At 46.8% G+C, this 26,818-nt stretch overlaps 1 protein-coding gene across 2 annotated transcripts; it reads right to left on the bottom strand.

Moving 5' to 3' along the window:
- Positions 1-240: 240 nt before the first annotated feature.
- Positions 241-25,893, bottom strand: LOC110495750 (UDP-glucose:glycoprotein glucosyltransferase 1). 2 transcript variants are annotated; one of them, XM_036952184.1, is made up of 39 exons: positions 25,749-25,893; positions 24,310-24,448; positions 24,125-24,204; positions 23,906-24,036; positions 23,707-23,819; positions 23,412-23,586; positions 23,149-23,324; positions 22,949-23,049; positions 22,731-22,830; positions 22,556-22,616; positions 22,374-22,465; positions 11,086-11,236; positions 10,078-10,197; positions 9,843-9,928; positions 8,473-8,608; positions 8,219-8,350; positions 7,969-8,133; positions 7,760-7,880; positions 7,585-7,683; positions 7,336-7,359; positions 6,935-7,029; positions 6,640-6,846; positions 6,409-6,540; positions 6,085-6,311; positions 5,891-5,993; positions 5,708-5,787; positions 5,369-5,558; positions 5,027-5,185; positions 4,791-4,876; positions 4,557-4,641; positions 4,321-4,409; positions 4,100-4,204; positions 3,933-4,017; positions 3,629-3,811; positions 3,382-3,542; positions 3,192-3,306; positions 2,907-3,023; positions 2,660-2,810; positions 241-1,398 (listed from the first exon to the last, which is right to left on the bottom strand). In XM_036952184.1, exons 1-39 carry the CDS (start codon positions 25,780-25,782, stop codon positions 1,376-1,378), a joined length of 4,629 nt encoding a protein of 1,542 aa, XP_036808079.1. In that variant the 5' UTR covers positions 25,783-25,893; the 3' UTR covers positions 241-1,375. The 2 variants fall into 2 exon arrangements, with proteins under 2 accessions (XP_036808079.1, XP_036808080.1); XM_036952185.1 differs by lacking the exon at positions 7,336-7,359.
- Positions 25,894-26,818: the final 925 nt, after the last annotated feature.

Below are 26,818 nucleotides of genomic sequence, written 5' to 3'. Positions count from 1 at the left end.
CAAAAACTCACCTGCTGGAGAACACCGATTTTGGGCCCAGTTATCCCTCTCGCTTTGTCTCTTCCTCTCCATACTGAACACACCCCAGAATTGGTCTGCCTATGTAAGTCCAGCCTTTTAATAGTACAGCTGTAGTCATTCACCAGCCATTACTGTATTCTTATAGATGGCACGGTATATAAGAGAATAATCCAAATGTCTTACCAGTAAAACAAACAAAGGAAACAAGAACATGTAGAAGAGGGATCAGTGTCACTAAATGACAAGTGTTGGGTTCCTTGGTTTTTATTACAAAATAATGATTTCCCACAATTAACAGTACATATTTAGCCAAAACAAAGAACGGAAACAGCCAGCGGTTGGCAATGGATGACTAACAGTGTTTACTCCAGAACAGACCACAGCGGAGAAAACAGGAGTTAACTACAGCAGGGGTGGCCAATCTAACCCTAGGCTTTGTTCCAGTCAAGCAGTCTGATTCAACAAGCCCATGAATCATGATCTTCATTAAAGACTGACTAGATGAAATGGGTGTATTGCTAGAAAAAAAAAACTGCACCCACAGACCTTTTGTGGATAAGATTGGCCACCCTGAACTACAACATTCTAGTCATATGCCTGCTGCCTTTCAAGTCGCTGTTACAATCAATTTGAGTGATCACGGAACTCCCAGTGCCGTCTGTCGCTGAGACGTCCCCACCAGTCCTCACCCACACATCCCTTAACTCCACATCACGCTCACAAGGATGCAACGTTCTGAATGTTGCAGGTAAATTGTAGAGATATGAATCCCTATTTTACTACATGACAGAACTAATGTCTGTTTCACATTAAAGAAAATGTCGCTCCAGTCCTCTTTGTATTGTCATTAGGAGATTGAATCAGATCGATTGGCCAAAACCACCTTTCCCTGAGTTTGACACAGGCCATGGACAACTGAAGTCTAAAGCACAGAAACAGAAGGCATAGAACAGGACAAAACTCTCATAACTTAAGCTGCTATTTATCAGTGTGGTTTAACTCCTAAGCCCAAACCTCTACCCACAGACAGTTGTTTAATAAGGTGTCCTAATCAGTACAAACATGGATGGATCAAAAATATTGGAGGTGGGAACTGTTGGAATAGTCCGATTTTTTCAGACCCACACCATCCACTAACAGTCACCCCATATCATCCCTACCCAGCACCCCTACCCTATCCCGTATCCTCGCCACTCTCACAACAGAGAAAATACAAATAAATGGAAAATGAATGATTGAATGGTTATTGGTTTGCAGTCCGTCTATCATTGCTGTTCCAAAGGAGAACAGCATTGTCTATTAACATGGTTCCATCTTTTGTTGCTGCTCCAGCCACATCTTCCATCCACTGGCCTCACAACTCTGTATGTGTATCATCTGGGAGAGAGAGGGGAGGAAGAAGAGGGATTAGTCAACTGTATATGTTTGCCAATCAGTTGTTGTAATGTAATGTATGTTTTTGTATACTACCGTTCAAAAGTTTGAGGTCACTTAGAAATGTCCTAGTTTTTAAAATTAAAGCAAATTTTTTTGTCCATTAAAATAACATAAAATTGATAAGAAATACAGTGTAGACATTGTTAATGTTGTAAATGACTATTGTAGCTGGAAATGGCACATTTTTTATGGAACATCTACAGAGGCCCATTATCAACAACCATCACTCCTGTGTTCCAATGGCAAGTTGTGTTAGCTATTACAAGTTAATCATTTTAAAAGGCTAATTTATCATAAGAAAACCCTTTTGCAATTAAGTTAGCACAGCTGAAAACTGGTGTTCTGATTAAAGAGGCAATAAAACTGTCCTTCTTTAGACTAGATGAGTATCTAGAGCATCAGCATTTGTGGGTTTGATTACAGGCTCAAAATGGCCGATAAACTCGAATCCGACCATCACCCCTGGTGAGACAAAACTGCGACTCGTCAGTGAAGAGCACTTTTTGCCAGTCCTGTCTGGTCCAGCGACGGTGGGTTTGTGCCCATAGGCGACGTTGTTGCCGGTGATGTTTGTTGAGGACCTGTCTTACAACAGGCCTACAAGCCTCTGTCAGCCTATTGCAGACAGTCTGAGCACTGATGGAGGGATTGTGCGTTCCTGGTGTAACTCGGGCAGTTGTTGTTTCCATCCTGTACCTGTCCCGCAGGTGTGATGTTTGGATGTACCGATCCTGTGCAGGTGTTGTTACATGTGGTCTGTCACTGCGAGGGCAATCAGCCTGTCCTGTCTCCCTGTAGCGCTGTCTTAGGCGTCACACAGTACGGACATTGCAATTTATTGCCCTGGCCACATCTGCAGTCCTCATGCCTCCTTGCAGCATGCCTAAGGCACGTTCACGCAGATGAGCAGGAACCCTGGGCATCTTTCTTTTGGTCTTTTTCAGAGTCAGTAGAAAGGCCTCTTTAGTGTCCTAAGTTTTCATAACTGTGACCTTAATTGCCTACCGTCTGTAAACTGTTAGTGTCTTAACGACCATTCCACAGGTGCATGTTCATTAATTGTTTATGGTTCATTGAACAAGCATGGGAAACAGTGTTTAAACCCTTTACAATGAAGATATGTGGTTATTTGGATTTTTACGAATTATCTTTGAAAGACAGAGTCCAGAAATTGTTCTTTTTTTGCTGAGTTTATATGTACCTGGCTTGTCCTTCTGTGTGGTATGGTTCTCTGCTCCTCTCTCCTGGACTCTGTTCTGCAGGCGTTTGATCTCCTGGTCGTAGTCGCTCCACTCTGCTACGATACGAACAGCTGCCTGCAACTTGGGCTCCTTGGTCTGGGGGTTGTTACACTGGAGGAAGGGTTAAACATTTTAGCTTCACTGTCCAAATAAACACAGTGGAGTGTAACAACACAGAAGTGACTAGAATCTGCACACACTTCGTACCAGATCTATAGTCTTGGCCTTTTTCTTAGAGTTGTCGTCACACCAAGTCTCACACCAGAGCCACTCCTGAGGTAGAGACTTGATAGGCACCTGGTGGATCATATTATTAGGCAGATCCTGGAGAAAGAGAGAGCGAGAGAGAGACAGAGAGAGTATAGGAAAATATTAGAAAAATAAATACACAGAGTTGAAGCTAATTTAACTTCACAAAGGTTGTTTGGGAATATCAAATGTTAGGAAAATCTAAATGTTATACACCCATATTCACTTTTAATACACACACACCTGGTCGAGGTTGGACAGGCTGTTGGGGTCTTGACTCAGGCCTTGGTATTGTCCTCTCAGTCTGTCTCCTGCTGCTATCTTACGGAACCTCTTCAGATCTACCACATACAGAGCACTGGAGAGACAGAGGGTTACACACACATATCCCTCTACCACACCCCCCCCCCCACACACACACACACACAGTTACCTGATGTGATATTTGCGTCCAGCGAGGTGACTCGCCCAGTAGCCGGACTTCCAGAAGCGGAAGCCGTCCATCTCTCTCCGGCTCTCACAGAACGGTGTGTAGCCATACGGCGCTCCTTCAAGGTCAAGGTCACGGAGCTCCTTCAGGTCGGTACGCACTATCTGTAGGAGGAGAGAGGAAAGAGAGTTCTCAGCTTAACGCAAATCAGAGACAAGGACATTCAGAGAGTGTGTGTGTGTGTGTGTACCTGATCTGCGTCCACGAATAAGAACTTGTCGACGGACAGAGGGAACAAGACATCCAGGAAGAGGATCTTGTAACCCCAGATAATCCTCTGTTTCTCGGTCTGCTGGTGTAACCACCGCGGCCACTTATACTGGACGAGTTCATACTGGAAACCATACTGCTCTGCCATGTACGGGATAAACTCCTGTGGGAATAACATTTATTCTGGAGTAAACTCAATGAAAACCCTATTCATAGCGCCACATTCAAAGTAAACTCCTAGAGGAGAGAATAACAGATTATATTTATATTTTATACTTAACTACCTTAAATGCCGGGGACAGGTAGTTTTTGAGGAACCAGAACTTGACTGGTGTTTTGGTGTTCTTTAGAACAGACAACATCATGATCCTAAGAGAGAGAACAAATTGTGGGATTACAACAGACAAACATTTGAAAAAACCACACACGCGCACACACACAACACACACACCTGAGGAAACGTTCGTAGAGGTGTCCAGAGGCCAAAGAGAATATGTTGATGACATCATCCTTCTCCTGTTTACTCTCCTCCGTCTTCACACCTCCTGTAAACCCTCTGGGGAGAGAAAGACAGGGAGAGAATAAACACCATCAGATTCAGCAGAGATCAAATAGGTATGAAACAGTAGACAGTGATGTAAAGGGTGGAGCTCCATGCTTAGAGAGAGACACCTGGTGAGTGACTCCCAGAAGCCCGAGTCGTTCTCCTGGGTTCCATCACTCAACAGCTCCTCACTGAACTTCTCTGGCCTCTTCTGGACCTGATCAACAACAACAACAACACACGACCAATACATTACTTAGCAATGGACTTATTGATCAATTCGAATACAACCTAAGCTTTATTGGGACCTGACATCAACCAACAATATGAAAGCTGTACTCTACAGCTGGGATCAGAGCAGCACCTTGACTTTGATGATCCGGCTCTTGAAGTTGTTCAGCACCACGATGAGGTCATCAGCGTCTGCTGGAGAGTCTGTTCCATCATGACTGGAAGAGAGAATGTGACGTCAGAGAGAGGAACAAGAGGGTGTGCATTGTGCAGGCTTTTGTTCCAGCCCAGCACTAACACGCCTGGTTCCACTAGTCATGTGCTAAACTGAAGACGGCGTGATATGTCGAGATGTGATCTTCCGTACCTGTAGATCTTGTAGATTTCGTCAGACCGTCCTTTCCTCAGCTTCAGGATCCAGGCTCCTGGGTTAGCCTTCAACTGGAAATAACCCTGAGGACGACGACAACACAACGCCCTCGTTCAACCACAACAACGGAGAATAGAAAGGTGTCTGCCTATCGACAGAGGTTAGGGTTCGAGGTCAGGGTTGGCCATGACGACAGAGTCAGACATTAGGGTTAGAAGTCAGAGGTGACTCACCAGGTTGGCCATGACGATGGTGTCGACGATGACAGGGTCGGAGGGGGTTCCCAGGGTGAACTGGAGTCCTCTGGGGGGCTGACCTGTACTCACGTCAAAACAGTGACCCTCCAGCAGCAGATGTTCCAACTCGTATTCTGCTGCTACTATACTGTCCACCTAGACAGGGAGAATAGAGAACCATTATTAAACCTTTTTAAAAAATTACTTAGACAAATACCAGAATACTCCGTCCACAGTCACTACACTCTCCAGCTGAAGAGGTGAAGGACAACATTAGCCAAGGCAACCGTGCTATAAATAGAACACTATCCTAAAAACAAAACAGCACAGAAAACACACCTCTTCCAGGTAGATATTGTCCAGGTCATATCTAGTGCGTATAGACTCCACCATCCAGCTCTCAGGGGTGTTGAGGTTGAGTGTGAAGAGGGGAGTTTGAGGCATGTCCAGGAACTTAGCCAGGGGACCAGGGGAGAAACTACCATCAGTCTGGAACAACACCTCAGGCTCCAACACATACCGGTAGAAACTGGGAGAAGAGAGGAGGGTTTAGAGAAACACACAGGAAAAATCCTCAGGTACTACCAGGGACCTCTAAGGGTAAGGAAAGTAAGACAACAGAAACGAGGTCCCAGCAGTTAAAACAGGATGACCTGCATGTAGCTGGGGTCTGCTCACCTTTTGAGAGGCAGGTCTGAGAGTTTGGACTGGCAGTTCATAAACACACGCAGGTTCACATTGACCAGCTTCTTCAACACCTGGTGGGGAGAAACAGAAACATGGAGAGACAGATGGCTGTGAGACAGAGTACTTGGAGTGAGACAGAACTCCTAAGTGACAGTTATTAGAAGCGGTACGAACCAATAGGAGCGGGGCTAGTTTCTGGGCGTCCCTGGTTACGGGGTCTACCACGGCAACCATGTCAAAGTAGACTTCTCCCTCTGTGGGCCGGATCTTTACAGCACTGTGGACCAATCATAGACCAGAGAGGTAAACAGAATGTTTATAGGCAATGAATAAAAACATGAAGTAAAACGTTTGATTAGTTCCAGTACCTGTATCGGTCATCAGCAAAGGCATGTTCTATCCTGGCCTCTCCTTTGGGCTGAGAGGAGAGCAGAGAGTCAATCTTCATCACCAGGTCACTGGCCCGGTCTTCCTCCACCCCAAACTGCTGGACCTTGCTTTTGATTCGCTCTCCCGAGGTCTTCAAAATGATACTCTCCAATAGGAGGAAGTCATCTTGGTTAAAGACCTCCCCTTCCTCTAGTGGACCAATGAGCTGTCGGCAGAGAGAGACAAACACCATTGTGACACTTCGATCACAGTAGGAAGCGTGCTAGTGTGTGTGTGTGTGTGTGTGTGTGTTGCCCACTCACCCGTCCGTTGCTGATGACTGCTCTCTGTCCTTTCCCCAGCTTGAGAACGTCTCGGCAGTAGACAGCGTGAGACAGCAGGAAGTCAAACTTAGGACCTTCAAACGCACTCTTAAACAAGGCAACGTCCATACCCTGGAGAGATGAAAGAAAAACAGGACTGTTTTTAAAGAACAGGACAGTATAGTAAAGGGTGAGACAGAACGGTGTATAACGGGTGTGTAAACTCTTTACCCCGACAGTGAACTGTGTGACGTCGGCCCCAGTCTCCAGTGCCTTAGCGGTCTCTTCTTTAGCCAGCTTGGTGATGTAGTTTTTAGCGTTGTTAGCTGTCTGGGTCTGCATGCCGGCCCATATCGCCCTGGCAACATGACTGTTCTCCTTGGATGGGCTGTCGCTAGGGTTGTTGATCAGGCCCAATCGCACGTTGTTACTGGTTTTCTGTTGAAGGCAGATTTAGGAGAATCGTTCAGATGGTAGATTTTTGGTCGTGTTATAGTGACATCGTATCAGTGTGACATCATCATACCATGTGTCTGATGGCATCGTATAGTAGCTGGCGTCCGGAAGGTTGGTCAAAATCTCCCACAACCCAGAAAGTGACTGGACGGATGTAGCCATCATCTAGAGGAGGGAGAGGGAGTTGAAGAGGAGGAGATGGGGAGAGTAAAGGGTCACAGACCTCCTTAATCCTGTAATGTACGCGGTTTGATGTTGCAGTGCCATCTCAATACTTAGTCTTTGAGAAAGACTCTCTCTCTCTTTCAGAAACAAACACAAACACATCCAAGCATGTCATCTCACAGAGATGCAAGATGGTGTGATAATATTGACGAGGAGTGAGATATGGTGGATTCACAGAACTATGGATCATAATACTGTCTGTTGAGAGAGAAAGAGAGAAAGTGCAGGAAAATAAATAAGGGTTACCATGGTGGTCCTTGGGGGCCATCCCTGACAAACAAAAACACAGAGGAGAAAGAACAGAATAGATAGACAAGAGATTTAGGGCTGAAAAGTAGGAGCACAGTGTTTAGCTCAATAAGATGAAGCTCTGTATGTGTAGCTGTGTGTGTGTGTATATATATATATATATATATATATATATATCTATATCTATATCTATCTATCTATCTATCTATATATATATATATATATCTCTCTCTCTCTCTCTCTTACCCTTCTTGGTCATGTAGTTCATGCTGTTAGCCACAGCAGTGCTCTTCTCTTTGCTGTCCAGGAACAGAAAGCGAGCGTACTCATCTATGAAATGGTTATCTGTCAGGAAAGAGAGAGGTGGTTAAGATGGTTCCGTGTGTGTGTGTGTGTGTGTGTGTCTGTGTGTAAAACTCACTAGTATTAGATAGGTCCAGGTACGTCCTGGCAGTCGACAGGATTCGAGGGTTGATACGAGGGACAACGTTGGGTTGGGTCATGATGAAATCCACCACATCTTGATCAGTGGCCAGCTCACCCTAGGAAGACACAACAAGAGAAGGTCAGTGTGTGTGTGTGTGTGTGTGTGTGTGTGTGTCTGTGTGTGTGTGTGTGTGTAAAATTCACCATGTAGACAGCCCGTTGGTAGAAGCTGGTAGTCTCCAGTATTTTGTGCATGGTGACAGTTTCTAGCTCCTCTGGGTCTAGCTGTTCTCGCTGGTACGGCATTCCGTTGTACATCACCACTGGCAACGGACCTACACCCGTCTGCAAGTAGTAACCACGCCCTTCCTGGCGGAGGTAGATAGGGAAACGGTACATGAAAAACATACCGTTCTGTCAAGAAACATCACGGCACATAAAAGCAGAACCATACCTTCCGGTTGTCGTCGTAAGTGGAGTCTGGTCCAAGAATGCTGCCGACCTCCACATAGGGAAACTTCTTCTCCAACACCTTGACGACATCACCTACACTTAGCTTACCACCGCTAGGCACACGGTTAAACATCTAGAGAGGGAGAGAGGAGATTCAAATATAGCATTTCCATCTGATTGGTCAGGCTGATGTTCCAGATCACTGGGATTGGTCAAAAGACTCATCAATGATTCTCATTGGTCAGACCGACTCACCGAGATGATGGTGTCGAAGGCGGCGGGAGCGTCCAGCTCTTCTGTGATGTAGTTAAAGGCCCGGAGCAGAGCCACACCTGCATCCTCCATACCATCGATCTCATCAACATCAGACACCACAAACACCAGCCCAATCCTACAACACACACACAGCAGGGTTATTAGGGATGGGAATCGCCAGGGACCTCACGATACTTAGGTGCCGTTACAATATGTATTGCGATTCGATACTGTGATTTTATTGCGATTCGATACTGTGATTTTATTGCGATTCGATGTTCTAGACATATTGCTCACCATGTCTGCTGCAGGGAGACGAGAGACAAGAGCCATGAGAAAACCAAATAAAAGTCATGGAAATAAAAGTGCTGAAAACAAATTGGCTCTCAATTTAGAAAGATTGAGAAGGAGCTATGAAGGAAAAATACGGGAGTTACAATATTGCGATAGTCAAAAGGATGCAATACGTCATCAAAACTATTACCCCGATATGTAACTGTATCGATCGCCCCCCCGCCCCGCCCCTCACTAAGGGTTATACACAGTCACTCACATCCACATAGACTATTGTCGTGGAAATTTCCTCTATTTACCAAATCATGGGAGCAAACCACACACACGTCAGAGTTAGTTATCACAAAGTCCATTTTTAATTATATGAGCTCTATCACAACCCTGTGACTCTCAGATCAATTCAGTGTCTATCAATGAATTCTCTGAGAGTCCCTTCCACATTTCAACTGAGATCCTTTATAGCAAAGACACACAGGATAAGACAGCATCGGCATAATTCATCGTTCAGCTTTGTCTCCCTTCTCAAACTCAGAACCATAAACCAATCCTCCATATCAACAGGCATATATCAAATCCATCCTATCTTGACAAGATCACAGAGACACACTGACTGGCACACAGACATTGTGGAGCCAAGAGACACACGCTTGACCTCTCCCCTCTCTCCGGCCCAAACAACTTAGTCTTGACATAGAACAGATACTGCAACCCCACCTCAGTATTATACAAAAATAACATTCTGATGAGAAGTAACTTACAAACACATGATGAATATAAAACATCTTACCTATGTTACCAACTAATTCTGATTATTCCCCAACACTATACGGCAGAATTAGAACCAACATGGCCTTGGAGGGCCGCAGGTAGCCTAGTGGTTAGAGTGTTGGGCCAGTAACCAAAAGCTTTCTAGATCGAATCCCTGAGCTGACAAGGTAAAAATCTGTCATTCTGCCCCTGAACAAGGCAGTTAACCCACTGTTCCTAGGCCGTCATGTAAACAAGAATTTGTTCTGAAAACTGACTTGCCTAGTTAAATAAAAACAACAATTTTTGCTAGAAACACACACCCCTACCTGAGTGGGATGTTATTGCTGTAGAACATCTCAGCAACATTCAACAGCTCAGCAGAACTCTCATGGGTAGGGTCCAGAATCACCACCTAAAACACAAGACATCATTGGTTTTTGCTGTCAGTTCCAAAAATGTATGCGATACACTTCGTGTAGCTGCACGACACTGCAGACTCATCACACGAGTTCATGCCAATACGTTTGGTGTCGCGGTCTGACACACGTATCATCTACTCACGAGGTTGTGAAAGTTTTTCCGGATCTGTCGTATGACTCCGGGGAAGGTTGGTCTGAGGAGCTCCTGGACGTTGTAGGGCCATGAGCCGTACCTGCTGTCTGTCTCCAGGTTATTAATCCACTGAGAAGAGAGAGATTAGATTATCATCAAAATGATCCATGCAAAACAAGAGTTGGGTTATATACGTTTAAAGACTTGACTGTATACTGAACAAAAATATAAAAAACGCAACATGCAACAATTTCAACAATTTTACTGAGTTACAGTTCACAGAAGGAAACCAGTCAATTGAAATAAATTCATTAGGCCCTAACCCACTGGGGAGCCTGGCCCAGCCAATCAGAATGAGTTTTTCCCCACAAAATGGCTTTTGTTACAGACAGAAATACTTGTCAGTGTCACCAGCTGTCTGAGTGGCTGGTCTCAAACGATCCCGCAGGTGAAGAAGCCGGATGTGGAGATCATGGGCTGGCGTGGTTATACGTGGTTTGCGGTTGTGAGGCAGGTTGGACGTACTGCCAAATTCTCTAAAATGACATTGGGGGCGGCATATGGTAGAGAAACTAACATTCAATTTTCTGGCAACAGTTCTGGTGGAATGTCCTGCAGTCAACATAACAATTGCATGCTCCCTCAAAACTTGAGAGACATCTGTGGCATTGTGTTGTGTGACAAAACTGCACATTGTGGCCTAGTGTCTCCAGCACAAGGTGCACCTGTGTAATGATCATGCTGTTTAATCTGCTTCTTGACATGTCACACCTGTCAAGGTGGATTGATTATCTGGCAAAGGAAAAATGCTCACTAACAGGGATGTAAAGAGATTTGTGCACAACATTTGAGAGAAATACACTTTTTGTGGGTATGGAACATTTCTGGGATCTTTTATTTCAGCTCATGAAACACGACACCAACACTTTACATGTGGCGTTTATATTTTTGTTCAGTATATATACGGATGACATAGTTGGATGGTCAGGGTTAAATAAAGGGGTAGGTGTGTCTTACGTTGACAGCAGGATTGCGGATGTCCACAGCGTAGTCCGAGTCAGAAGGCTGTACGTTGAGTTTGAGGATGTCGTGGATGAAGGGAGTCTCGATAAGGAGAGAACGCAGACCTTCCATCACCCTGGCCTCACTACGGAGAACCTCAAACACACTGGAAACACACACACAGTCAGTATCTGACCTGGTACTGTTTGTGTAATTTAATTTTTCTACTAGCCTGAAGACGTCCTCTGTGTGTGCGTGTACCTGAAGATGTGTGTGTGTGTGTGTCTGAAGGTGTGTGTGTGTGTGTGTGTGTCTGAAGGTGTGTGTGTGTGTGTGTCTGAAGGTGTGTGTGTCTGAAGGTGTGTGTGTGTGTGTGTGTCTGAAGTTGTGTGTGTGTGTGTCTGAAAGTGTGTGTGTGTGTGTGTGTGTCTGAAGGTGTGTGTGTGTGTGTGTGTGTGTGTACCTGAAGATGTGTGTGTGTGTGTGTGTCTGAAGGTGTGTGTGTGTGTGTGTGTCTGAAGGTGTGTGTGTGTGTGTGTGTGTGTCTGAAGGTGTGTGTGTGTGTCTGAAGGTGTGTGTGTGTGTGTGTCTGAAGGTGTGTGTGTGTCTGAAGGTGTGTGTGTGTGTCTGAAGGTGTGTGTGTGTGTGTGTGTGTGTGTGTCTGAAGGTGTGTGTGTGTGTGTGTGTGTGTCTGAAGGTGTGTGTGTGTGTGTGTGTGTGTCTGAAGGTGTGTGTGTGTGTGTGTGTGTGTGTGTGTGTGTGTGTGTGTGTGTGTGTGTGTGTGTGTGTGTGTGTGTGTCTGAAGGTGTGTGTGTGTGTGTGTGTGTGTCTGAAGGTGTGTGTGTGTGTGTGTGTGTCTGAAGGTGTGTGTGTGTGTCTGAAGGTGTGTGTGTGTGTGTGTGTGTGTGTGTGTCTGAAGGTGTGTGTGTGTGTGTGTATGAAGGTGTGTGTGTGTGTCTGAAGGTGTGTGTGTGTGTGTGTGTGTCTGAAGGTGTGTGTGTGTGTCTGAAGGTGTGTGTGTGTGTCTGAAGGTGTGTGTGTGTGTGTGTGTCTGAAGGTGTGTGTGTGTGTGTGTGTGTGTCTGAAGGTGTGTGTGTGTGTGTCTGAAGGTGTGTGTGTGTGTGTGTCTGAAGGTGTGTGTGTGTCTGAAGGTGTGTGTGTGTGTGTCTGAAGGTGTGTGTGTGTGTGTGTCTGAAGGTGTGTGTGTGTGTGTGTGTGTGTGTGTGTGTGTCTGAAGGTGTGTGTGTCTGAAGGTGTGTGTGTGTGTGTGTGTGTGTGTGTGTGTGTGTGTGTGTGTGTGTGTGTGTGTGTGTGTGTGTGTGTGTGTGTGTCTGAAGGTGTGTGTGTGTGTGTGTGTGTGTCTGAAGGTGTGTGTGTGTGTGTGTGTGTCTGAAGGTGTGTGTGTGTGTCTGAAGGTGTGTGTGTGTGTGTGTGTGTGTGTGTGTCTGAAGGTGTGTGTGTGTGTGTGTATGAAGGTGTGTGTGTGTGTCTGAAGGTGTGTGTGTGTGTGTGTGTGTCTGAAGGTGTGTGTGTGTGTCTGAAGGTGTGTGTGTGTGTGTGTGTCTGAAGGTGTGTGTGTGTGTGTGTGTGTCTGAAGGTGTGTGTGTGTGTGTCTGAAGGTGTGTGTGTGTGTGTGTCTGAAGGTGTGTGTGTGTCTGAAGGTGTGTGTGTGTGTGTCTGAAGGTGTGTGTGTGTGTGTGTCTGAAGGTGTGTGTGTGTGTGTGTGTGTGTGTGTGTCTGAAGGTGTGTGTGTGTGTGTGTGTGTGTGTGTGTGTGTATGAAGGGGTGTGTGTCTGAAGGTGTGTGTGTGTCTGAAGGTGTGTGTGTGTTTGTGTCTGAAGGTGTGTGTGTGTGTGTGTGTGTGTGTGTCTGAAGGTGTGTGTGTGTGTGTCTGAAGGTGTGTGTGTGTGTGTGTGTGTGTCTGAAGGTGTGTGTGTGTGTGTCTGAAGGTGTGTGTGTGTGTGTGTGTGTGTGTCTGAAGGTGTGTGTGTGTGTGTGTGTCTGAAGGTGTGTGTGTGTGTGTCTGAAGGTGTGTGTGTGTGTGTGTGTGTGTGTCTGAAGGTGTGTGTGTGTGTGTCTGAAGGTGTGTGTGTGTGTGTGTCTGAAGGTGTGTGTGTGTGTGTCTGAAGGTGTGTGTGTGTGTGTGTGTGTGTCTGAAGGTGTGTGTGTGTGTGTGTGTCTGAAGGTGTGTGTGTGTGTGTGTGTCTGAAGGTGTGTGTCTGAAGGTGTGTGTGTGTCTGAAGGTGTGTGTGTGTGTCTGAAGGTGTGTGTGCGTGTGTGTGTGTGTCTGAAGGTGTGTGTGTGTGTGTGTGTGTGTGTCTGAAGGTGTGTGTGTGTGTGTCTGAAGGTGTGTGTGTGTCTGAAGGTGTGTGTGTGTCTGAAGGTGTGTGTGTCTGAAGGTGTGTGTGTGTCTGAAGGTGTGTGTGTGTCTGAAGGTGTGTGTGTGTGTGTGTGTCTGAAGGTGTGTGTGTGTGTGTCTGAAGGTGTGTGTGTGTGTGTCTGAAGGTGTGTGTGTGTGTGTGTCTGAAGGTGTGTGTGTGTGTGTGTGTGTCTGAAGGTGTGTGTGTGTGTGTGTGTGTGTGAAGGTGTGTGTGTGTGTGTGTGTGTCTGAAGGTGTGTGTCTGAAGGTGTGTGTGTCTGAAGGTGTGTGTGTGTGTGTGTGTCTGAAGGTGTGTGTGTGTGTGTGTCTGAAGGTGTGTGTGTGTGTGTGTGTGTGTGTGTGTGTGTGTGTGTCTGAAGGTGTGTGTGTGTGTGTGTGTGTGTGTGTGTGTGCGCCTGAAGGTGTGTGTGTGTGTGTGTGTGTGTCTGAAGGTGTGTGTGTGTGTGTGTGTGTCTGAAGGTGTGTGTGTGTGTGTCTGAAGGTGTGTGTGTGTGTGTGTGTGTCTGAAGGTGTGTGTGTGTGTGTGTGTCTGAAGGTGTGTGTGTGTGTCTGAAGGTGTGTGTGTGTGTGTGTGTGTGTCTGAAGGTGTGTGTGTGTGTGTCTGAAGGTGTGTGTGTGTGTCTGAAGGTGTGTGTGTGTGTGTGTGTCTGAAGGTGTGTGTGTGTGTGTGTGTCTGAAGGTGTGTGTGTGTGTGTGTGTGTGTCTGAAGGTGTGTGTGTGTGTGTGTGTCTGAAGGTGTGTGTGTGTGTCTGAAGGTGTGTGTGTGTGTCTGAAGGTGGGTGTGTGTGTGAGTCTGAAGGTGTGTGTGTGTGTGTGAGTCTGAAGGTGTGTGTGTGTGTGAGTGTGTGTCTGAAGGTGTGTGTGTGTGTGAGTGTGTGTCTGAAGGTGTGTGTGTGTGTGAGTGTGTGTCTGAAGGTGTGTGTGTGTGTCTGAAGGTGTGTGTCTGAAGGTGTGTGTGTGTGTGTGTGTGTGTCTGAAGGTGTGTGTGTGTGTGTGTGTGTGTGTGTGTGTGTATGAAGGGGTGTGTGTCTGAAGGTGTGTGTGTGTGTCTGAAGGTGTGTGTGTGTTTGTGTCTGAAGGTGTGTGTGTGTGTGTGTGTGTCTGAAGGTGTGTGTGTGTGTGTGTGTCTGAAGGTGTGTGTGTGTGTGTCTGAAGGTGTGTGTGTGTGTGTGTGTGTGTGTGTGTGTGTGTGTGTGTGTGTCTGAAGGTGTGTGTGTGTGTGTGTGTGTGTGTCTGAAGGTGTGTGTGTGTGTGTGTGTCTGAAGGTGTGTGTGTGTGTGTCTGAAGGTGTGTGTGTGTGTGTGTGTGTCTGAAGGTGTGTGTGTGTGTGTCTGAAGGTGTGTGTGTGTGTGTCTGAAGGTGTGTGTGTGTGTGTGTCTGAAGGTGTGTGTGTGTGTGTGTGTGTGTCTGAAGGTGTGTGTGTGTGTGTCTGAAGGTGTGTGTGTGTGTGTGTGTGTCTGAAGGTGTGTGTCTGAAGGTGTGTGTGTGTCTGAAGGTGTGTGTGTGTGTCTGAAGGTGTGTGTGCGTGTGTGTGTGTGTCTGAAGGTGTGTGTGTGTGTGTGTGTGTGTCTGAAGGTGTGTGTGTGTGTGTCTGAAGGTGTGTGTGTGTCTGAAGGTGTGTGTGTGTCTGAAGGTGTGTGTGTCTGAAGGTGTGTGTGTGTCTGAAGGTGTGTGTGTGTCTGAAGGTGTGTGTGTGTGTGTGTGTGTGTCTGAAGGTGTGTGTGTGTGTGTCTGAAGGTGTGTGTGTGTGTGTCTGAAGGTGTGTGTGTGTGTGTGTGTGTGTGTGTGTGTGTGTGTGTGTGTGTGTCTGAAGGTGTGTGTGTGTGTGTGTGTGTCTGAAGGTGTGTGTGTGTGTGTGTGTGTCTGAAGGTGTGTGTCTGAAGGTGTGTGTGTCTGAAGGTGTGTGTGTGTGTGTGTGTCTGAAGGTGTGTGTGTGTGTGTGTCTGAAGGTGTGTGTGTGTGTGTGTGTGTGTGTGTGTGTGTGTGTGTGTGTGTGTCTGAAGGTGTGTGTGTGTGTGTGTGTGTGTGTGTGTGTGCGCCTGAAGGTGTGTGTGTGTGTGTGTGTGTGTCTGAAGGTGTGTGTGTGTGTGTGTGTGTCTGAAGGTGTGTGTGTGTGTGTGTGTGTGTGTCTGAAGGTGTGTGTGTGTGTGTGTGTCTGAAGGTGTGTGTGTGTGTCTGAAGGTGTGTGTGTGTGTGTGTCTGAAGGTGTGTGTGTGTCTGAAGGTGTGTGTGTGTGTCTGAAGGTGTGTGTGTGTGTGTGTCTGAAGGTGTGTGTGTGTGTGTGTGTCTGAAGGCGTGTGTGTGTGTGTGTGTGTGTCTGAAGGTGTGTGTGTGTGTGTGTGTCTGAAGGTGTGTGTGTGTGTCTGAAGGTGTGTGTGTGTGTCTGAAGGTGGGTGTGTGTGTGAGTCTGAAGGTGTGTGTGTGTGTGTGAGTCTGAAGGTGTGTGTGTGTGTGAGTGTGTGTCTGAAGGTGTGTGTGTGTGTGAGTGTGTGTCTGAAGGTGTGTGTGTGTGTGAGTGTGTGTCTGAAGGTGTGTGTGTGTGTGTGTGTCTGAAGGTGTGTGTGTGAAGGTGGGTGCGTGTCTGTGTGTTTGAAGGTGTGTGTGTGTGTGTGTGTCTGAAGGTGTGTGTGTGTGTCTGAAGGTGTGTGTGTGTGTGTGTGTGTGTGTGTGTGTGTCTGAAGGTGGGTGTGTGTGTGTGTGTGAGTCTGAAGGTGTGTGTGTGTGTGTCTGAAGGTGTGTGTGTGTGTGTGTGAGTGTGTGTCTGAAGGTGTGTGTGTGTGTCTGAAGGTGGGTGTGTGTGTGTGTGAAGGTGGGTGTGTGTCTGTGTGTTTGAAGGTGTGTGTGTGTGTGTGTGTCTGAAGGTGTGTGTGTGTGTGTCTGAAGGTGTGTGTGTGTGTCTGAAGGTGTGTGTGTGTGTCTGAAGGTGTGTGTGTGTGTGTGTCTGAAAGTGTGTGTGTGTGTGAGTCTGAAAGTGTGTGTGTGTGTGTGTGTGTGTGTGTGTGTGTGTGTGTGTGTCTGAAGGTGTGTGTGTGTGTGTGTGTGTCTGAAGGTGTGTGTGTGTGTGTGTGTGTGTGTCTGAAGGTGTGTGTGTGTGTGTCTGAAGGTGTGTGTGTGTGTGTGTCTGAAGGTGTGTGTGTGTGTGTGTGTGTCTGAAGGTGTGTGTGTGTGTCTGAAGGTGTGTGTGTGTGTGTGTGTGTCTGTGTGTGTGTGTCTGAAGGTGTGTGTGTGTGTGTGTGTGTGTCTGAAGGTGTGTGTGTGTGTCTGTCTGAAGGTGTGTGTGTGAAGGTGGGTGTGTGTCTGTGTGTTTGAAGGTGTGTGTGTGTGTGTGTCTGAAGGTGTGTGTGTGTGTCTGAAAAGGTGTGTGTGTGTCTGAAGGTGTGTGTGTGTCTGAAGGTGTGTGTGTGTGTGTGTGTGTGTGTGTGTGTGTGTGTGTGTGTGTGTCTGAAGGTGTGTGTGTGTGTGTCTGAAGGTGTGTGTGTGTGTGTCTGAAGGTGTGTGTGTGTGTGTGTGTGTGTCTGAAGGTGTGTGTGTGTGTGTGTGTGTCTGAAGGTGTGTGTGTGTGTGTGTGTCTGAAGGTGTGTGTGTGTGTGTGTGTCTGAAGGTGGGTGTGTGTGTGTGTGAAGGTGGGTGTGTGTCTGTGTGTTTGAAGGTGTGTGTGTGTGTGTGTGTCTGAAGGTGTGTGTGTGTGTGTCTGAAGGTGTGTGTGTGTGTCTGAAGGTGTGTGTGTGTGTGTGTGTCTGAAAGTGTGTGTGTGTGTGAGTCTGAAAGTGTGTGTGTGTGTGTGTGTGTGTGTGTGTGTGTGTCTGAAGGTGTGTGTGTGTGTGTGTGTGTCTGAAGGTGTGTGTGTGTGTGTGTGTGTGTGTCTGAAGGTGTGTGTGTGTGTGTGTGTGTGTCTGAAGGTGTGTGTGTGTGTGTGTCTGAAGGTGTGTGTGTGTGTGTGTGTGTCTGAAGGTGTGTGTGTGTGTCTGAAGGTGTGTGTGTGTGTGTGTGTGTCTGTGTGTGTGTGTCTGAAGGTGTGTGTGTGTGTGTGTGTGTGTCTGAAGGTGTGTGTGTGTGTCTGTCTGAAGGTGTGTGTGTGAAGGTGGGTGTGTGTCTGTGTGTTTGAAGGTGTGTGTGTGTGTGTGTCTGAAGGTGTGTGTGTGTGTCTGAAGAGGTGTGTGTGTGTCTGAAGGTGTGTGTGTGTCTGAAGGTGTGTGTGTGTGTGTGTGTGTGTGTGTGTGTGTGTCTGAAGGTGTGTGTGTGTGTGTCTGAAGGTGTGTGTGTGTGTGTGTCTGAAGGTGTGTGTGTGTGTGTGTGTGTGTCTGAAGGTGTGTGTGTGTGTGTGTGTCTGAAGGTGTGTGTGTGTGTGTGTCTGAAGGTGTGTGTGTGTGTCTGAAGGTGTGTGTGTGTGTCTGAAGGTGTGTGTGTGTGTGTGTGTGTCTGAAGGTGTGTGTGTGTGTGTGTGTGTGTGTGTCTGAAGGTGTGTGTGTGTGTGTCTGAAGGTGTGTGTGTGTGTGTCTGAAGGTGTGTGTGTGTGTGTGTGTCTGAAGGTGTGTGTGTGTGTGTGTGTCTGAAGGTGTGTGTGTGTGTGTGTGTCTGAAGGTGTGTGTCTGAAGGTGTGTGTGTGTCTGAAGGTGTGTGTGTGTGTCTGAAGGTGTGTGTGCGTGTGTGTGTGTGTCTGAAGGTGTGTGTGTGTGTGTGTGTGTGTGTGTCTGAAGGTGTGTGTGTGTGTGTGTCTGAAGGTGTGTGTGTGTCTGAAGGTGTGTGTGTGTCTGAAGGTGTGTGTGTCTGAAGGTGTGTGTGTGTCTGAAGGTGTGTGTGTGTCTGAAGGTGTGTGTGTGTGTGTGTGTGTGTGTCTGAAGGTGTGTGTGTGTGTGTCTGAAGGTGTGTGTGCGTGTGTCTGAAGGTGTGTGTGTGTGTGTGTCTGAAGGTGTGTGTGTGTGTGTGTGTGTGTGTGTCTGAAGGTGTGTGTGTGTGTGTGTGTGTCTGAAGGTGTGTATGTGTGTGTGTGTGTCTGAAGGTGTGTGTCTGAAGGTGTGTGTGTCTGAAGGTGTGTGTGTGTGTCTGAAGGTGTGTGTGTGTGTGTGTCTGAAGGTGTGTGTGTGTGTGTGTGTGTGTGTGTGTGTGTCTGAAGGTGTGTGTGTGTGTGTGTGTGTGTGTGCGCCTGAAGGTGTGTGTGTGTGTGTGTCTGAAGGTGTGTGTGTGTGTGTGTGTGTCTGAAGGTGTGTGTGTGTGTGTGTGTGTGTGTGTGTGTCTGAAGGTGTGTGTGTGTGTGTGTGTGTCTGAAGGTGTGTGTGTGTGTGTGTGTCTGAAGGTGTGTGTGTGTGTCTGAAGGTGTGTGTGTGTGTGTGTGTGTGTCTGAAGGTGTGTGTGTGTGTGTCTGAAGGTGTGTGTGTGTGTCTGAAGGTGTGTGTGTGTGTGTGTCTGAAGGTGTGTGTGTGTGTGTGTGTGTGTCTGAAGGTGTGTGTGTGTGTGTGTGTGTGTCTGAAGGTGTGTGTGTGTGTCTGAAGGTGGGTGTGTGTGTGAGTCTGAAGGTGTGTGTGTGTGTGTGAGTCTGAAGGTGTGTGTGTGTGTGAGTGTGTGTCTGAAGGTGTGTGTGTGTGTGAGTGTGTGTCTGAAGGTGTGTGTGTGTGTGAGTGTGTGTCTGAAGGTGTGTGTGTGTGTGTGTGTCTGAAGGTGTGTGTGTGAAGGTGGGTGCGTGTCTGTGTGTTTGAAGGTGTGTGTGTGTGTGTGTGTCTGAAGGTGTGTGTGTGTGTCTGAAGGTGTGTGTGTGTGTGTGTGTGTGTGTGTGTGTGTGTGTGTGTCTGAAGGTGGGTGTGTGTGTGTGTGTGAGTCTGAAGGTGTGTGTGTGTGTGTCTGAAGGTGTGTGTGTGTGTGTGTGTGTGAGTGTGTGTCTGAAGGTGTGTGTGTGTGTCTGAAGGTGGGTGTGTGTGTGTGTGAAGGTGGGTGTGTGTCTGTGTGTTTGAAGGTGTGTGTGTGTGTGTGTGTCTGAAGGTGTGTGTGTGTGTGTCTGAAGGTGTGTGTGTGTGTCTGAAGGTGTGTGTGTGTGTGTGTCTGAAAGTGTGTGTGTGTGTGAGTCTGAAAGTGTGTGTGTGTGTGTGTGTGTGTGTGTGTGTCTGAAGGTGTGTGTGTGTGTGTGTGTGTGTCTGAAGGTGTGTGTGTGTGTGTGTGTGTGTGTCTGAAGGTGTGTGTGTGTGTGTGTGTGTGTCTGAAGGTGTGTGTGTGTGTGTGTGTCTGAAGGTGTGTGTGTCTGAAGGTGTGTGTGTGTGTGTGTGTGTCTGAAGGTGTGTGTGTGTGTCTGAAGGTGTGTGTGTGTGTGTGTGTGTGTCTGTGTGTGTGTGTCTGAAGGTGTGTGTGTGTGTGTGTGTGTGTCTGAAGGTGTGTGTGTGTGTCTGTCTGAAGGTGTGTGTGTGAAGGTGGGTGTGTGTCTGTGTGTTTGAAGGTGTGTGTGTGTGTGTGTGTCTGAAGGTGTGTGTGTGTGTGTCTGAAGAGGTGTGTGTGTGTCTGAAGGTGTGTGTGTGTCTGAAGGTGTGTGTGTGTGTGTGTGTGTGTCTGAAGGTGTGTGTGTGTGTGTCTGAAGGTGTGTGTGTGTGTCTGAAGGTGTGTGTGTGTGTGTGTGTGTGTCTGAAGGTGTGTGTGTGTGTGTGTGTGTCTGAAGGTGTGTGTGTGTGTGTGTGTCTGAAGGTGTGTGTGTGTGTGTGTGTCTGAAGGTGTGTGTGTGTGTGTGTGTGTCTGAAGGTGTGTGTGTGTGTGTGTGTGTGTGTCTGAAGGTGTGTGTGTGTGTGTGTCTGAAGGTGTGTGTGTGTGTGTCTGAAGGTGTGTGTGTGTGTGTGTGTGTGTGTGTGTGTGTGTGTGTGTGTCTGAAGGTGTGTGTGTGTGTGTCTGAAGGTGTGTGTGTGTGTGTCTGAAGGTGTGTGTGTGTGTGTCTGAAGGTGTGTGTGTGTGTGTGTCTGAAGGTGTGTGTGTGTGTGTGTCTGAAGGTGTGTGTGTGTGTGTGTCTGAAGGTGTGTGTGTGTGTGTGTGTGTCTGAAGGTGTGTGTGTGTGTCTGAAGGTGTGTGTGTGTGTGTGTGTGTGTGTGTGTGTGTGTGTCTGAAGGTGTGTGTGTGTGTGTGTGTCTGAAGGTGTGTGTGTGTGTGTGTGTGTGTGTGTGTGTGTGTGTGTGTGTGTGTGTGTCTGAAGGTGTGTGTGTCTGAAGGTGTGTGTGTCTGAAGGTGTGTGTGTGTTTGAAGGTGTGTGTGTCTGAAGGTGTGTGTGTGTGTGTGTGTGTGTGTGTGTGTGTGTCTGAAGGTGTGTGTGTGTGTGTGTGTGTGTCTGAAGGTGTGTGTGTGTGTCTGAAGGTGTGTGTGTGTGTGTGTGTGTCTGAAGGTGTGTGTGTGTGTGTGTGTGTGTCTGAAGGTGGGTGTGTCTGAAGTTGTGTGTGTCTGTGTGTTTGAAGGTGTGTGTGTGTGTGTGTGTCTGAAGGTGTGTGTGTGTCTGAAGGTGTGTGTGTTTGTCTGAAGGTGTGTGTATGTGTGTGTCTGAAGGTGTGTGTGTCTGTGTCTGAAGGTGTGTGTGTCTGAAGGTGTGTGTGTCTGAAGGTGTGTGTGTGTGTGTGTGTGTGTGTGTGTGTGTGTGTGTGTGTGTGTGTGTGTGTGTGTGTGTCTGAAGGTGTGTGTGTGTGTGTGTGTGTATGTGTATGTGTGTGTGTGTCTGAAGGTGTGTGTGTGTCTGAAGGTGTGTGTGTGTCTGAAGGTGTGTGTGTGTCTGAAGGTGTGTGTGTGTCTGAAGGTGTGTGTGTGTCTGAAGGTGTGCGTGTGCGTGTGTCTGAAGGTGTGTGTGCGCGTGTGTCTGAAGGTGTGTGTGTGCGTGTGTCTGAAGGTGTGTGTGTGCGTGTGTCTGAAGGTGTGTGTGTGCGTGTGTCTGAAGGTGTGTGTGTGCGTGTGTCTGAAGGTGTGTGTGTGCGTGTGTCTGAAGGTGTGTGTGTGCGTGTGTCTGAAGGTGTGTGTGTGCGTGTCTGAAGGTGTGTGTGTCTGAAGGTGTGTGTGTGTGTCTGAAGGTGTGTGTCTGAAGGTGTGTGTCTGTCTTAAGGTGTGTGTCTGTGTCTGAAGGTGTGTGTCTGTGTCTGAAGGTGTGTGTCTGTGTCTGAAGGTGTGTGTCTGTCTGAAGGTGTGTGCCTGTGTCTGAAGGTGTGTGTCTGAAGGTCTGTGTCTGAAGGTGTGTGTCTGTGTCTGAAGGTGTGTGTCTGTGTCTGAAGGTGTGTGTCTGTCTGAAGGTGTGTGTCTGTCTGAAGGTGAGTGTCTGTCTGAAGATGTCTGTCTGTCTGTCTGTCTGTCTGAAGATGTCTGTCTGTCTGTCTATCTGAAGATGTCTGTCTGTCTGTCTATCTGAAGATGTCTGTCTGTCTGAAGATGTCTGTCTGTCTGTCTGTCTGAAGATGTCTGTCTGTCTGTCTGAAGATGTCTGTCTGTCTGTCTAAAGATGTCTGTCTGTCTGTCTGTCTGAAGATGTCTGTCTGTCTGTCTGAAGATGTCTGTCTGTCTGAAGATGTCTGTCTGTCTGTCTGAAGATGTCTGTCTGTCTGAAGATGTCTGTCTGTCTGTCTGAAGATGTCTGTCTGTCTGAAGATGTCTGTCTGTCTGTCTGAAGATGTCTGTCTGTCTGAAGATGTCTGTCTGTCTGTCTGTCTGAAGATGTCTGTCTGTCTGAAGATGTCTGTCTGTCTGAAGATGTCTGTCTGTCTGTCTGTCTGAAGATGTATGTCTGTCTGTCTGTCTGAAGATGTATGTCTGTCTGTCTGTCTGAAGATGTATGTCTGTCTGTCTGTCTGAAGATGTCTGTCTGTCTGTCTGTCTGTCTGTCTGTCTGTCTGTCTGTCTGTCTGTCTGTCTGTCTGTCTGTCTGTCTGTCTGTCTGTGTGTGTGTCTCTGTCTGTCTGTCTGTCTGTGTGTGAAGATGTGTGTGTACCTGAAGATGTCCTGTGTGTCCAGGTCTATGTGTAGTCCGTTGATGAATAGAGCAGAGTCTCCAGGCTGCAATCCCAGAGTTCCCTTAAAGAACTGGAGAGAAGAAGAGCGGTACAGTCATTACATGTTAATGGCTAGTAGAGTGAGACAGGGAAGGAGAGCTATGGATGACTGAGCTCTTACCTTCTGGTTCTCTTCCATCTCTTTACGTATCTCAGAGCTGACCACTGTTTGAGTGATCGACCTGAGAAGGGGAGAGAAACAACCAGAATCACACACTACACAGAGATATCAAAAAACATGTTTGTGTGTGTGTGTGTGTGTGTGTGTGTGTGTGTGTGTGTGTGGGTGTGTTTACCTAGCCTTGGTAGGGAAGTTCTGACTGAGGTCTCTCATGACGTTCAGGGCATCTGAAGATGGAGCAGCCAGGATCCGAGCTGCAGTCTGGAAACTCAGATCTGACACACGAAGAGAAAAAAATATATATATAGTGGGGGGAAAAGGAGATGATTACTGTAGTTACAGTTGTCTTGATGCAGGAGAAGAGAGGCAAAGAAAAAATAAAGTCCCGCCCACCTTGCATCTGCCAGACTTTAAGTGGAGCCATCTCATTGGTGCTCTCTACCAGGTGTTTCCTTAGCTCCTTCAGCTGCTCCTTCAACTCAGGGTACAGAGTCCTGGAGACGGAGAGGAGAGGAAAATAAGTTTCTCCACCCATAACGCTCCAAAGCAGAGTGGGTTTGTGGAATAGCATTTCATTTTGGTAGGTCGGTTACTTCAGTTTTCCAAAGAGGAATCCCTGGACCTCATCCACTGGGTCATTCTCCCCCATCAGTGTAGCATTCACTTCCGCTCCCTGGACCTGTGTATCGTCCTTAGCCTTGTATTCCTGGTTCTTGATGGCCAGCTCCACTCCATAACCAGACAAATACACTCTACGACTGCTGGGAGACTGGCAACGAGAGAAAGAGGAAAAGATGAACACGAAATGATGTCTTAATTATGTTTCCCATCATGTGTATTCCTGTGTTTTTCTTACAGCCAGGTAGTGACGAAGCACATAGGTGGCCAGTCCCTTGTTGGCTTTGGACAGCATCAGCTGATGGAACATTGTGAAATCCGAACTTCCAATCTCGGCATACAGGATAACAACCGGAGTGTCGGGATTTGATCCTGGGAACCTGTGATCGCTTTTGAATAGGTAGGGCTTGGGCCTGGGACAAAGAGGGATGAGATAAGGACTATTTAATGAATTATTATCACTTCAACAGGTCTTTATCAATCAAAGTGGATATTCACAGTTTGTGTGTGGGTGTCTCCCAGTGTGTTTGTACCGTTCTGCTGCGGTCTCCATCAGTGCAGACAGTTTCTCCGTGTCACATGACTTCTCTCCGTGGACATTGAAGAAGGCTGAGCAGCCGGATGGAGGGGGCTCGTTGGTCGCTATCTACAGGAGAGAGAGGCGAGAAACAGTGATTACACACACATAGCGAGGGAGAGGGTAGTCATCTAGTAGTATTGTAGTAATATTACTTGTTGGAAGGAGTGTACAGTAGCGGAGTAGGCCCTGAGAGAGAGGGCAAACTTGAGCATGTTGAGTTGGACTGTACTGAGCAGAGCACTGGCTCTCTTCACGATCAGGTCGTAGTACGCCTGGTCTGTATCTGTAATAGAACAACACTTTAATAGATCTTCCAGAGACCAAGTGCTACATAAATCAACATTATCAGTGAAATAAAACATTAAGGCTACCATCATGTTCCCCTTTGATGTTCTGATTTGCTTCGACGAAATCCCAGAACATCTCCTGACTCTCTTCTGCCAGGAACTCACTGAGAAAAAGAGGGAGTGGGGGGTGGGGGGGGTGAAGAGAAAGAGGGGATGAAGAGAAAGAAAGGATGTGTTGTGTCTTGTGTTTGTGTTGAGCATAATGTTACCTGGCCTCCAGCAGCAGAGGGGTAGAGGCCCACTTGGTGGTGAGACTGGTGGTGACAGCCTTGGAGTCAGCTTCTCCAGGTACCACTGGTAGCAGGGACAGGAACAGGAACAGGGCACATTGCTGCCACATCCTGGGGCCTGGAGAGGAGGGACAGTTTAGTTCGGAGGTAGGAGGAAAGGAGAGAAGGATGAGGGAGAGTTTAGTTTGGAGAGAGGAGGAAAGGAGAGAAGGACGAGGGAGAGTAGTAGGAGGAAAGAGAACAGGGTCAATGGAGATCTGTATTGTATCAGTGCTGAGACTGAAAGACTGGTAGCCATGCAAGTAATGCTGTTGCCTTCCCTGTTTTATGTGTTTGAGATAGTATAGCAGTATATTTTCTATTGTAAACTGGGTGGTTCAAACCCTGAATGCTGATTGGCTGACAGTCGTGGTATATTTAAGCAATACGCACGAGGAGGTGTGGTTTATGGCTATATATCACAAACCCAAGGTACCTTATTGCTATTATAAACGGGTTACCAACGTAATTAGAGCTGTAAAGATAAATGTTTTGTCATACCCATGGTATAAGGTCTGATATACCATGTCTGTCAGCCAATCAGCATTCATGACTCGAACAACCCAGTTTATAATTTGTTTTTGAATGCTGATTGGCTGACAGTCGTGGTATATTTAAGCAATACGCACGAGGGGTGTGGTATATGGCAAATATACCACAACTAAGGGCTGTTCTTATGCACGACACAGTCCTTAGCCATGGTATATTGGCCATATATCACAAACCCCGAGGTGCCTTATTGCTATTATAAACTGGTTACCAACGTAATTAAAGCAGTAAAGATAAATGTTGTCATAGCCATGGTATAGGTCTGATATGCCATGGCTGTCAGCATTTAGGGTTCGAACCACGCAGTTTATAATGGCCATATAACACACAGCCCGGGCATTATATCTTAATTCTAATCGGCCCAAAATTAGCTGTGCAATTAGTACACCTGCCGTGATTGTAAACACTGCGCCACTAACTCTAACCAATTAGAGCGCTCAGCGTGGCTGTTAGAGGGAGAAATATCCAATGAGCAACTTGACAGGACTTCCGGATTGTTTCAATAAAATCCGATATGGTCAGCTAGCTGGCAATTTAAAACCGAAGGGTTAGCAATACTTTAGCTATTTAAATTACGTGTCAGAAGTTGACACCCTACGTGTTGGTTTTGCTCTGTGTGATGTTTAAGTTAACTTGCTATCTCTTCGTTAGAATAACTGCAGACTTCATTGGTTAGCTTGCTAGCACACAGGATAACCTAGCTAGTTAGTTCGCGTCAGAATACGTGCAAACTTACAAACAATTTGTGGTGCAACCTCTGACAAATAGCAGCTAGCGGTGACCCCTTATAGAATGTTTTGCTAACATTAAATGAATGTAAACGTACATACCGAAACCGGCTTGGTAACTTCCCGCATCTGCCATGATCAGAGGGGAGTGGGTGGGGTCCTGGCAAGTTCATTGTAGGTAGACTGCTGTTTTTGCCTGTTCAAAATCTAAGTAAAAAGTATTGTCTGTATGTTTACGTTTCATTTGATTTGATATTTGATTACCCCTTGTTGTATGTAATGGAATTATGTTTTATCACTTAAATTAAGCAGTTTAAAAAATATTTGCTACATTACCCGCCGCTTCAAGTTGGCAATTTTGGCGCCATGTTGGCTCAAAGGGGCCAAGATTTCGTTAGTTTCATCAGTATATATAGGTTTTAATGCATTTTGTGGCACTGCAATACTGTTCAAATTATGAACAGAGATGTTAGAAATAGTTCATTCTCTGCATCTAATGTACCAAAACCAAGCCAACTCAACACTCCACGTATTCAGATAACTTCCAATTAATTGCTAGACTTTCTACTTGTCATCATCAGAATCATTGATTTGTAATTGAATGGCCTTATAGAGTAGGCGCACCATTGTACATAAGAATTTCTTCTTAACTGACTTGCCTAGTTAAATAAAACTAAAGCAATATTATTCCCATGTATATACATCTATACACCATCTTCTCTCTGGACCATAATTGACTGAATCAGGTGGGTTACTGCAGGGCTGGAATGAAACCCTGCACACCCAGTAGCTTTCCAGAACCAAAGTTGTTGGAAAACCCTGACCTATAGAGGACGTTTCCACCACGAGGGGGAGTGATTGAGCCAAGTGCACACCATAGAGATAGTTACAGAGGACTCAACATTGTAGCTGTCATATTATGGCTTCTGTGAGAGAACCGGTAGTGCTGTTGAAGCCATCTACATTTTGAAGTAGTTCATTTTCTTCTACTACTGCTTATATGAGTTGGTTAACAAACTGGAAAGGTCTATACTGCCACCTGGAGTGTGTTGTTTGAAACGGTATAAAGCCAAGGTTGGTGATTTACTGCCACCTGCAGTTATGGAATGTTTGCTCAAGAGTACAATTCATTGCCTGATCCTTCCTGATGACCTGGTTGGAATTATGTGGAA

Source organism: Oncorhynchus mykiss, chromosome 18 (genome assembly GCF_013265735.2).
Source record: "Oncorhynchus mykiss isolate Arlee chromosome 18, USDA_OmykA_1.1, whole genome shotgun sequence".
NCBI lineage: Eukaryota > Metazoa > Chordata > Actinopteri > Salmoniformes > Salmonidae > Oncorhynchus > Oncorhynchus mykiss.
The sequence above is the reverse complement of the archived record's forward strand: the minus strand, read 5'-3'. Positions and strand labels throughout refer to the sequence as shown.